The sequence below is a fragment of the Hermetia illucens genome, chromosome 4 (genome assembly GCF_905115235.1).
Source record: "Hermetia illucens chromosome 4, iHerIll2.2.curated.20191125, whole genome shotgun sequence".
In the NCBI taxonomy this organism is placed as follows: Eukaryota; Metazoa; Arthropoda; class Insecta; order Diptera; family Stratiomyidae; genus Hermetia; species Hermetia illucens.
The window spans coordinates 140,435,370-140,448,093 of NC_051852.1; the positions used below are offsets into that span (position 1 = coordinate 140,435,370).

A 12,724-nucleotide genomic window follows, 5' to 3' on the forward strand; every position below is an offset into this window, starting at 1 on the left:
CAATATTCAATAATAATAAATTCTCAACCGTCGAATGGTTAAATGATTCTTTCTGTATAGGGATGGAACTAATTCCCTAGCGTTTGAATAATTTATCAAGTCATGCCGCTGGTCTAAAATTATTAACCAATTATCTTCTCTTTTTCGTTACAGACGCTATCACCAGCACAATGACCAATTACTCTACAACGTCTTGAAATAAATTCAACATCTTTACAATGGCGATATTAAATATGACACCACCAACCACTACGGACTCCCCCATGAACCACACGGCCGTCGTTACAGCAGCCCACATTGCAAGTGCTATCCCTGTTACCAATATAACCGATGAAGACCGATATATTCCATATCATGACCGGCCGGAAACATATATTGTTCCCATTGTATTTGCAATAATTTTTGTAGTTGGCGTGCTGGGAAATGGAACGTTGGTGGTGATATTTTTGAAACATCGATCAATGAGGAATATTCCGAACACGTAAGTTTGCTAGGCTTTATTACTTGTGCTTGTGCGAACAGTTTGAAAAGGAAAAAATTATTGGTAAATAGTGTTTGGTAAAATAGAAATAAATCTTTGTTGAGAAATATGGGACATATCTAAGTTGGGAGCTTCCTCGACTTAAGTCCGAAATTGGTGGGAATTTTCAATAAAATTTAAAAGGAAAGCATTATCCCCAAAACTTGATGTCTAAGTTTGGGGCTTCATTGCATATTAATATTCTACTACGCCGTAAGTAATGATTTACCGAGGTAGGTAGGTAGGTATCAGTGGCCGCTCCGAGGAGCCCAATTAGCGCTGTGGTGCGCCGTTTTGATGCCACAAACTCCTAAGACCGTGACTGTTGTTATGAGAGCAGCGAAGCAGAACCTAGCCGGCTCGGATCTTCAGAGCCAGCCCGTATCATTCACAAAGAAAAGCAGCTCACCTACCCTCCAGCCAGAAACCTCCTTGAGGTCTCCAAAGAATGGTGTGCCCAGTGTCCATAGCTTGACTCTAGCTAGAGGTGGGCAATTGCAGAGAAAGTGCATGAGGGTTTCCCTTCCTTCTCCGCTGCTTCGGCAATGCGAATTGTAAGGTATGCCAAGCCTGGCGGCATGGTCCCTAATGGGCCAGTGCCCCGTGCAGACTACTGTAATCTTGAATGCATTTGCACGTGTCTGGCGCAGGAGCTCTCGTGTTTGGGCTATATTATAAGCGGGCCGAATTCTCCTTGATTTGGCACAGCTCGTAAGTCTTCGCCGTCTAAAGCCCACGACTGCCAGGTAATGCGGGTGAACTCTGCCCTTGACAGCCGCCATCGAAACACCGACTGTATTACCAAAGGGCTAGGCCAAAGCAGAGCCTCGCCTGGCCAATCCGTCAGCCTGCTCATTCCCCTCTATGTTCCTATGCCGGGAACCCAGAGGAGAGTGACCTTGAGCGTGCCACCCAGGTAGTTCAACGGGTCTCTGCACTGCCCCACCAGCCTGGAACGTCGCTGAGTACAAGGCCTTGATGGCCGCTTGGCTGTCGGTCAGAATGGCCATGTTACGCTTGGGACTCGAATCTCGCTTCCGCCATCGACAGGCTTCCAATATAGCCAGTACTTCCGCTTGGAATACATTGGCGAAACCTGGGAGACCATATGACTTGGATGAGCTGTGTGTATTCGAGAAAACCCCCGCCCCGAGTACATAGGCCATCTTTGATCCATCGGTAAAAAATACTGGGTCATAACCTTGCAAAACAGCGCAGATCTTCCACTTTGCCCTGGTTGGAAAGTCCACAGCAAAGTTTCTCGAGAAGTTCAGCTTGCGTGTGGCATAGTCCATGGAAAATGCCCAGATTTCCCGAGGTACTTCATCTAGGATGTTACTGTGCCCGTAGGACTTCGTTACCCAGCATGTGGACTCACATAGTCTGACAGCACTGCACGCTGCAGCGTATTAAATGTGGAGGTCTAAGGGGAGGAGATGCAGGAGTACATTGAGAGTATCTGCCGGGCAGGACTGCAAAGCCTCAGTAGCACCTGCACACGCGGTTCTTTGAATCCTATTAAGCTTCATCCTGTTGTATTTTTTGCTCAAAGCCTGTCACCATACAATATAGCAGTACTTTAGGATCGGACGCACTACAGCGTTTTAAATCCTCTCCCGGAGACCCCATTTCTTTGCAAAGGTTCTCTTGTAGGTATAGAAGGCTATACAGGCCTTCTTGACCCTCAGTTCTGTGTTCAATCTGAAATTTAGCTTAGGATCCAGGATTACACCCGATACTTTACATTAGGGTAAAGAATCAATCTTTGTTCATTCAGCCGTGGTAGGTGGAATTCAGATATCCTTGACTTGGTGGTGAATAGCATGTGTTTTGGTTGGGTTTATGCCAAGTCCGCATCTGACGGCCCACAGGCACACCTTTCCTAACGCTCCTCATAATGGATGGAAACATCCCCTGACACTAATATCACCAAATCGTCGGCATACGTCACCACCTTCACCCCGCTGCTGTCCAATCTTCGTAAAATTTCTTCCATTACTATTGACCAGAGCACCGAAGAGATGGCGCCACCCTGGGGCGTGCCTTTGTTCATAGTTCTGGTTAAGTGGTTGCTTCCTAGATTCCATTGGATTATACTGGTGCTTAGCACGGCTATAATCCAATGCGTAAGACACCCCTCCAATCCAATACTGGTCAAGGCTTTCTTGATGGCGTTGGTACTAACGTTATTGAATGTTCCCTCAATATCCAAAAAGGCAGCTAGGGTATACTGCTTTCACTGCAGCGACCACTCAATCGTGTCAGCTACCTCGTTTGGGGCGGTTTCTGTGGATTTTCCTTTGAGGTAGGCATGCTGGGGCTTAGAGAAAGACGTTCTCTTCATAATCGTCCTTCTGTGAATGTCCAGGACGCGCCTAGGGTCTTCAGCACGAAAGAGGTCAGGTTGATTGGACGAAAGTCCTTCGTGGACTCATGACCGCGGCTGCCCGCTTTCGGTATGAAAACCACGCGTGCGCGTCTCCAGGACTATGGTACGTATCCTAAAGTGACGCAGTCCTTTTATGACTGCCAATATTTATGCCTGTAGCAGATGTTGACGATTTCTCTGTTCAGCTTCCTGAGACTGGAGAGATCTTCATTCCACCACTGTGGTTGTATCTTTTTGTTATACTTCGTGGAGCACGGGACTTTAAAGACGATATCGAATGCTTTTCCAGAGCCCCGACATTTGACTCTAATTCGCCTATCGTGCCAATCTTACCAATTTGCGCACCGGAGAGTGTGTTCTTTATTACCTGACCAAACTTTTAAAATATTTGCTTTGGAGCTCTTTGATGATTCGGTCACCTCAAACCCAGGGCTCTTATATTAATGCGATGTTGATGTCTTCCTCTAGAAGGAAGACAAGCAGATTAGCCGAGACGCACTTCGAGTAGTGCAGATTTATGTGTGTTACCCTCAGCATGATCTGCTTGCGTGGAGGGTTCCTCAGTCCCCGTCGGACCGTCGATCGTCGTCTCCTCCAACAGCTCATTGGTGGCGTCGATTGAATCTAGGTCGTCGTCCGGTTTTGCAGAGCGGAACACTTTTACCTTTGCATTCCTCACGCTGAACTGCACTTTATATCCGACCTTTTCCAGTGCCTCCAGGCACTCTTCGTTTATACGGAGTAGGAAAGGTTGGCTGTTTGTTTGGGGCTCCTTCTCCTTGATAACAACCCAGTCTCCCATGGGAATCCTGGGGTTTTAAAGACACAGGGATTGAACGAGCTTGTCCTTATCCATGCCGATCTTCGGCAACCAGATGCGAGCGACTGGTCTCCTGGGAATCTCATCGTAAGGGATGACATTGAGCTTTACGCCTTCCAGGCGTTACTGATCTTAGCAACACACGAACTGAGAAAGTCCATAGAGATTTGGTCCTCGCAGCTACGATGTGGAAACCACGGACTATCTGAGAGGAATCAAAGCAGGGGATGAATTCCGTGTGTTTGCCTTTGGTGTCCAGGAGATGCTCAGTGACCATGTCCGACAGCCTGGCCTCGATACTGGTCCACACTTCCCGCGCTACTTTGCCGCTATCGGAATTACCATCCGCCAGCGTCACACGTAAGTGACTCCTGGCCAAGTCGCTGAAGGGTTTCGCAATTCGTAGCCCGTCGGCTGGCTGTTGCTGCGTACTTTTCTTCAGATGTTGCTTAGCGTATGAGCTCTTGGCCACACTGCTCCGCTTGTGATCTTGGGATTTAGCGAGGTCTTTTTCATCTCGCTCGTCGATAGTACCAGCCTCCTTATTCTTAGCACTCTTCCTGAGAATACGCATGGTCTTCTGGTACTGGCTCTTGAACAGGACCCACGTGGACGTTCGCTTTTTAGTCAGTATCTGACACCCACGTTCTTGTCGGTTTTCACTTTTGAGGGATAGCCCACGGTTTCAGGTTAGGAGTACTATGTCTGGTGCTCACTACACTCAGTTTGATGGCAGTGGATTCCAGGCTGGAAGCCACTAGTTCGCCGGCCGCCTCGCTCCGGGATGTCCTTGCGGTTGATTTCAGCATAGCGGTGCTAAGGCTGGCACCGAGTGCACTATGCTCGGCGACTACTGTCCCCTGGCTGGATGCCAGCATCTCGTCCCCCGATGGTGCGCTTGGCATCACCCTATTTTCTTCTATCGTCGTTTTTTGTTTTTTGTTTTTCAAATTGAGTCCAGGTCTTGGTCCCACGAGTAGCCCGGGAAGAATATCTACCTTGGCTAGCCCGGCCACCAGGGTAAGGGTCTTATTTAAAACTGAAGTTGCCCAAGGTGTCCAGAGTTCGCATACAGGACCAAACTCCCCACTGGCCACGCAGCTCTCGCCACCTTGGCTTGGGGTCCTATTAGCACCTTGCCCAGTGCAGGGAGGACGATCCCCGGGCTGTTGCTTCGGTCCATCGCCTCGTCACATCTACTTCCCCGTAACATATAACCAGCAGACAAGCAGATCCTCGTCAGCTGGATGAGCCAACTCCCAGCCGGGCCTTCACACTCTTGGACCGTCCAAAGACGGTTTCCAGCGGCCACAACAAGGAGGTCGTGTGAGGACTTGCCGAAGTATGCAACTTTAACCTGAAGCATAATTGGACCAGGCCGCCGATTTACTGAGAGAATTTATAAAATTTAAATTCATCTATCTACCCTTTTTCATGAAGAAACACCCCATCTCAACATATCACATTTGGCGCCCAATGTGGGCTCCATCGGGGAAGAATCTTTTAGGTTCCAATATATCAAATTCCAGAAGCAAAAACCCAACATATGAGGGCACAGTTAAAATAAGGATAACAACAAAATGGAAAAAAGGAAAACTACAGAGCATCTTAGACACATATTATTACTGGGAATGTCTGCTTGCTTTCGTGGAATTGGCTCAGTTTCGAAGAACCCAGTAGATAAATTTGCTACCCCAGCAGACCGGAACAATGGATATGTGTGACCTAATAAGATTAATGAGCTCTATTTGATAAATCTAATTGGTCTATTCGCAGGTAATTTATTAAAGTCAACTCATCCTAGCTACGTCTGAGCCATAATAGGCTATAATGAAACTGACATGCTCTCCTCCGCCTCCCAATCGATTCTACTTCCATTGAGTACCCAATCATAATTAATTATTGTGTCACATCCAGACTGCTGCAGCCATTTACATCTCGACTCCTATAAAATATTCATCACGTTCGGCAGCGTGAACAATAGACATTTCATTAGCAACGCACACACGATATCAAATACGAAACTGTCAACAATATACACCTAATAAATTACAGCAGCACAATTCCTATTTTTGATAGAGTTATAAAAATAGGACCATCAGCCTCCGCCCGGCTGCAGGATACTTATTATTTTCAATGGACCGAAGGATGCCTATCTTTCTCGAGAGGATATTGAGCTACAATTTACTGGAGAGTATGTTGGGATCTACTAAAATCTTTGGAGTTTATGATATGTTAGATGACTTGCGGAAATAGATAATATATTTTGGTAAGTCTCTGCGAGATATAAATGGGAAATTTCGATGAAAATTTCAGATAAATTGAATTACTGCAGTATTTCATTTTTAACGTTAACGAGGAAATTATCAGGGTTGTCGGACACATAAGTGAAATAAAGATACAGATAGGCATGTTAGGAGTGTTCTTTCAGCGAAGTCGAACTGGTATATGACCTGTATCCTCACAAAGGTCAGTCTTTATTTCAGATTATATCGACCATAAATCCCAAAATCGAAGAATTGACGAAAATTGGCTCGCTAGGAACAGCACATGTACGTAGTGCTTCACTCCGGTTGTAGCGGTGGATATCTTTTTATAAATGAAAAATGCTGGAAAAAATGCTTTGATTTGATAATCGAATTTTTATTATTTAAGTTTTGCAATTCTTTTATCGATGCCAGCCCGCCCTCAGTTTCGGATTTCCCGAAATAAAACTCGAAACTTCTTAACTAAACACTTAAATTCAGACTGGATCCAATGTTGCTTCCATTTAACGAAATGGTACTCGACGACACCATCGATCAGATAGTTCGCAAGTCCACTGGAAAAAATCAGTAAGTACGCAGCGAACTGATACTTGCCCGGATACCCTTTCTAGCTCTTGCGCTCCATTGAAGAATTCTGCTACTTTGGCAGGTCACTTCGGCTGCAAGTTTTAACCCTCTCTACCGACAACCTCGACAAATGCGTCTTCAACGTCGAAACATGTCCTCGTCTGAACAAATTGACACAGAAAACCGCAATCCTACCTCGAAACTTCTCCCTTTTCGTGCAGATGTACATACTAGCGAACTACTTCCTCCTAGCTTGCCCCAGTGCACCTTGGGAATTCACGACCAAAGTTTCAGAAGCAAAGTTCACGAATCAGTTTTCAAACTTTAATTGATCCCATCCTTTTATCGCACTCAACCCACAAAAAAATTCTTCACTCATTCTATCAACCTCCCCCATCACTGAGATAAAATGCCACCCATCCTATTTGTCACACATAACATCATCATATCGAGATAGACACGAGGTAAGCTTCAACAAAATTCCATCTTCCAAGAAATCACCTCCCTTTCCTCTCTTATCAACCACAATCACCTCAAGGCCCATTTCCCTATTAATTGATAGAGGGCTAACATAACTTCCATTTCAAAAAATGGATAACTTCGGTAGCTGCAGACCTATCTCTTTGCTTAGACGATTTTTTGGGGGGGGAGCAGAGTAGATGAATGCGTTTATGCACAGAGAGTTGGACTCCCGCAATATTACGCCGGCGGAATACGAACGAAACATAGAAAAGTAGTTTAGAAAACCCCTTGCACTCTATCTCCTAGTGCTCCTCAGCATTTCTTTGACAATATTGTCTGGAGAGAGCTCCCCTGTGTCTGCATAAAGCTGCTAATGAAAGGCGTATCATTTTCCACAAGAAAAAGGGTGTGTTTGGCACTCCATTGCAGAACATACAATCAGGTGATCGTGCCTTCCCAATCTTGTGTAGGTAAGACTGAAAGCTTCCATGCCCACTTAAAAGTTGAGTAAGGAAGTAACCAATCTCACCATGCGTTCGGTTCATCCACGGATCTAAATTGTCGATGAGCCGCGCAGTCCATCAGCCTTTTGGGTCATTTTGCCAAGAGAGTTGCCAGTCGGTAAGTGTGCATTGATGTTCTTTACGGGCAACCACCTTTTCTAAATCTTCGAACTAGTGACTGTATATAGGTTTACGTTCCTTAGCAAGGGGGCAACAAGGATCACTCTCGCGAACACAATCGAGGCCCGTTCTGAGACAACGCGATACGCAGACGCCACTGATAAAGCTCCCCGTCCTGGCAATTGGGCAGGGTCCTTACGATGCTTCTCCTTATCAGAGGCGTCAGCCCAAACCTTGCAGCGGCATAAACTTTCTGGTATGTCGAATCTTAGCAGACTATCGTAGGAACCAATCCAGATGTCCGACCTCGGCATGGATCCCTATCCTGCTCCCAACATCATCTCCAGCATCTTCTGGCCCTCTAGCATCTAATAGAGCAGGTGATCCCTCATTCTCTGTAAAAGATAGTTCGGCACGTGGAATGATTTTTTTTCAAATGCCTAGCATGCTTGTCGGAATTGAAGGTATTTCTGACATCAAGTATTATGAGGAGCAGTATCCGTCGAAATCGGCGACTGTGTGCCTCGGCTCGATGAACCGTATGCAGGACCTCCATAACCGCAACCACCGTGGATCTCACTTGACCTGAACCCGAATTGCCTTGGGGATAAGTTCCCTGCAACGCGGATTGCTTCAGCGAGTCTACTCCTGCTGAACTTTCGAGCGCTTTCCCACCATGTCAAGCATACACACCGGTCGGTGTGCAGCTCAGGGCCTCATTTTTCTTTGCTGTTTAGCGCAAGTCTCGCCACTTTCCAGCCACAGGAAAAAATACTGCCTTTAGGCAAACGGAAACGCACCGAGCAGCAAGTCTGGCCTTTGGCCAGTTTGTGAACTTCCGCCTTCTTGCTTTCCATGTTGACAACTGCTTCTTCGAGCTCTCTCATTGTGACATTGACATCAACCCGTACGGAATATCTGGGGAATAATGCCTTTACAATGCGGTTCATCTGGTCGGTACTTTGTACGCAGGTTTTCCGCTGAGCGCCGATTTTTCGGGTGACAAGTTTGTAGCCAAGTTCCTCATTTACCTCGTTCATTAGATTCAGCCAGCTGCAAGCCTTGCTTTTATTCATCGCACTGCATAGTCTCCTTTTCGCCGATCAACACTCTGCCTTTATGGCGCATGCCTCCTTGTGGGCTTGTAAACTTTGTGCCAAACGGCGGAGATTACAACACTACTGTAGGTCGGCAATTTCTATCGTCCACTAGTACATGGGAGGCTTATCACGGCGGGAGCCCCTCCGGGGCAAAGAAACTTCACATGCTGTCATTTTCTCGTTCAGCACTGAATTTACGGCAGTGTTAACTGCAATACTATTACCCCCGAAGTGCTCTCCAGCGTCACTTTACCTGCTCCTAGAGATTTGATGAACTCCCCTATGTTCACCCCCGTGACGTTCCAAAACGGGGGGGGGGGCAACAGGTTGGTGCACGTCGGCAAGTAGAGTCAAGCAATTCGAACGAGAAGTACTGAGGACCGCTTGCTGAGCAGTTTTTTAGCACTCGGCACACGTCGCTGCAAGAGATTTCCGGCTAAAAGTTATTTCAGGGATGTTTCCCTCGCAACCTAGGCACTGGAATGTTGAAGTGGGTGTGTTTAAAACTACGAGCCCCCATTTGTAGGATCCTTTTCTCTTTGGAGTCTGGTTGAGGCATGCCCCATTCAAGGCTCCCAGCATTAAAGTCACCGCCTTCCAGGATTCGTCCCTCCATGCGTGAAATGACGTCCTCCAGAGCATGCTTGAGAGAATCAAACTGGTGAAAGTTCGACATCATCTCATACGGCGGCAGTTAAGTCCTTGAGGGTTTTACGTGAGCACCTGTCTAGAAGACTTAATCCCACGGTTTTCTTAGCACACGAATTGATTTTGTGACCACAACCAAAGTCCCGCTGAGACAAGCAACAATGGTACTAGTCTACACCAAGTGCATGGCTTAGCATTCATACTGGTGGATGCAAGACATACCTAAATCTCTATCGAACTAAGGAGTACGGCACCCGTGTTGAAACGTAACACCCAGGCTGGGGCCCGAAGGTCTCTTCTTGTTTGAACATAACCACAACCCCACAACCCTCATGAAACTCTCACTAGGGAGCCTACCGCAAACAACCGAGCTGTACTCACATATAACGGGAGTTCACCCGAAGTATGTAGCCCTGATTAGGCCTTTGGAGCATTCGTCTACTGCATCACGGCCGGGAAACCAAAGTGAGTACAGCGTCTCCCGATGCCACCACTATGGAGGTACTCCTCGGCCACTTGGTTTTAGTTTGGCCGACAGGGTTGCCGCCCCGTCTTCCTCACCGCCACCTCTGAGCATCATTCGGCGGCAGATAAATGCAGAAAAACGTTATCCCTAAACACCGAATCCAGACAAATCCAATCCCTTGGCCTTGGGCAAGAGCACATAGTTGAACGCCGTTCAAACCCAAATAGCAGTGGTACCCGATAAGTCGAGATACCTTGAACCCGGTTTTCGGTATGGCTCGCACTAGATCAGCCTTTACCTCCGCAGCAAACTGCGCTAGCAACTCGTTGGCGGCTGCACTCCTGTGCATGTTATTTTGTAGAAAGCTGATCATGCTAGTCGCGTCCTAGCCCTGTCTAGTTTTGCCCTAAAGATTGGACATCCCCCCCGAATCCGCAGTGTGTGCAACGCGTTCACCAGACGCGCCAGGATCCTGCAGAAACACAATTTTGGTTTTTATTGCAGGTCTTCGCTTGGTGACCTACCTGACCGCATCTGTTGCATGCTGTTCCCCTGTCAGGTCCCTTGCAAGCCGATGAACTGTGTCTATAGTCCAGACACGTGCAACACTTGGTGGGGGCTATCCGCATTTGTAACTTGCATATTACCCATCCAATTTTGATTTTGTCACTGTTAAGGAGCTCCTTCCCATATTGCTTGGGGACTTCCACCACAGCGATTTTTTGGTCTGAAGTGATACCTATCCAGGCATTGATTACCTCTGGACATTTATGCGCTTAATGGCCTCCTCCACATTGACTTTTTCTGTGAGGCAGTCAAAATCTCGGATTTCAAGAAAGCACATAGGCTCTAGACTAGAATCCTTCTTCTCGCCTGGTAGCCCCTTGACCGCTTCGTAAAACGTACTCTTGTTAGCTGTCTTCGGGCCTAGTTCGACGAGGACTCTGTCACCTGTCGTTTTCCGTATGAAAGACACTTCTGCTCCATTGTTTTCGAGTTTCATCTTGAAACGGATTCCACTGAGGACTTCCGCAAATGTCTTGCCTTGCGTCGGCTTAGTCTAGTCCTTCTTCGTTTGCTCGTCTTTTCTGTAACTGGTTTTCGAATTGTAGCCTCCTTGTCTTTCGACATGAAGGATCATGACGGGTCTTTGGCGACGTATCGAATTAATTTCTTTTGTCCTTCTTTTCCTACTTTTTTAGGCCCTGGAAACTACTTGGATAAAGCCTCCTTCAGGCATGTCTGCCTCTTTTCGCTTTTTCCCCAGTTCGCTTTGCAGTGGGCTATCTGCCATCGATTTGGTTCTAATAGCGTTCTCAGTGGGAGGTACGGCTGTTTCTGTTTTCCTCGCGTCTTCCAGTGATGGAGGAACGATGCCGATCACATATGTTACACCGTCGTGTATTTCCTGGTGAGACTCTCTTTTTCGGCTGCCAATTTTACCAGTGTGTGTAAGGGAGCGGGTCGCAATAGTCATGAACGAATGTATCTTCAGAATAAAGTCCCTACCCCAGTTCCCTGAGCCTTGCCTCTACGCTTAGCTGATCCCGGAATTCATGGATGGATCAGCGCTCGTTCGGCCTACTATCATCGGTTCAATACACACGAAGGAGCTGGTTCCTGATGCACATAACAACTACAACTGGCTGAACTAGGTTCATTTCAATACTTCTAGTGTGGCTCAACGTGCACCGGGAAAGTTTGTTTGAATTCACATTTGGAAATTATCCCTTTATCCCCAAAAATGTAAGATAATTGCGCTCATTAGAGTGGAGTTGAAAATGAGATGGGACACTGTCGCCTTTCCCCTGAAAAACTAAATTCGTTCATTTCCAGTGTAAAAGGAGGAACCTACCTAGGGGTGATAATAAAACCCCGTCCTTCCCACGTAACCCGTATTTCGAACCCCTGTGACCCCATCCTATAATACACTTCGCTTCAACATCACCTTCCCGTCATAGCGTTAATTTGCTAACCAAACGTCAATTACACACCAACAACCTTTGTCAAAGAGACCAATTTTTTAATGTCGCTTAACGGCTTTTAATATAATTCTGGTTATCTGCCGTCAATTTGAGGAAGAAAACCTGGCGACCACCAACTTATGCAGGTTGTTGCGAAGACTTGGCCCGGTTGTTTTTAGATGTCTTTCAGGTTCACATGGTGGAACCTACTTTCCCCGTCCGGTGGAAAGGCACGCCATCCCCGGTCGACCCATAAGTTTGCCGCGCTTCAATTTGCTTCCATCCTTATCATCTCCTCTACAAGGTTATGGCATTAGATCAACTTCCTTGAGGGCGTTGATCATGCTCCGGATTCGAGTATAACCGCGCATGCGGCGACCCCTCTAATACGAAGTGATGGAAATACTGCCGTGTCCCCTAAGGAACTGTGTTCGGTGGTAACTAATTTTCCATGTTTTCGCTGAACTCATCTCTCAATACACATGATCAGCGGGGTTTTTTGGAATAATCTGTTGCTACCATCTCCTGCACAGCCCCTTTCTAATGCCTTTTCAAAACTCACAGTCACGTCGGGGGAATTCACCCTCATTCTTTTGTGAAAACGTCCTTCAGCATACATTGCCTCAAGCGATACTAACCCATACGCGCTGCCTCTGTTGCGCATTCACCTCCTCTGATTATAATGTCGAGGAAAATGGCCTGATTTCCACTATGGGTGTAGTATTTACTCGCCCACAAGACCGTTTCCCCGACCAACGAGGTACTAAGGAAAGTCAGATCGACCATCAGGTCTAACCCTATGACTTAGAAAATTCACATGCATCCAAAGTTGGATAGTACAATGCCCACCTCCGCGAAGGTTTCAAGTAGTATTTGGCACCTGTGTTCGTCATTCAAG

General features: G+C 46.8%; 1 protein-coding gene across 1 annotated transcript in view; it reads left to right on the forward strand.

Moving 5' to 3' along the window:
* The first annotated feature begins 218 nt into the window (after nucleotides 1-218).
* LOC119654108 (neuropeptide CCHamide-2 receptor) overlaps nucleotides 219-12,724 on the forward strand; it is a 132,960-nt gene continuing 120,454 nt past the window's right edge. The window contains exon 1 of the mRNA XM_038059271.1: nucleotides 219-481. Coding sequence (XP_037915199.1) covers nucleotides 219-481 — 263 coding nt within the window. The remainder of the gene's footprint in view (nucleotides 482-12,724) is intronic.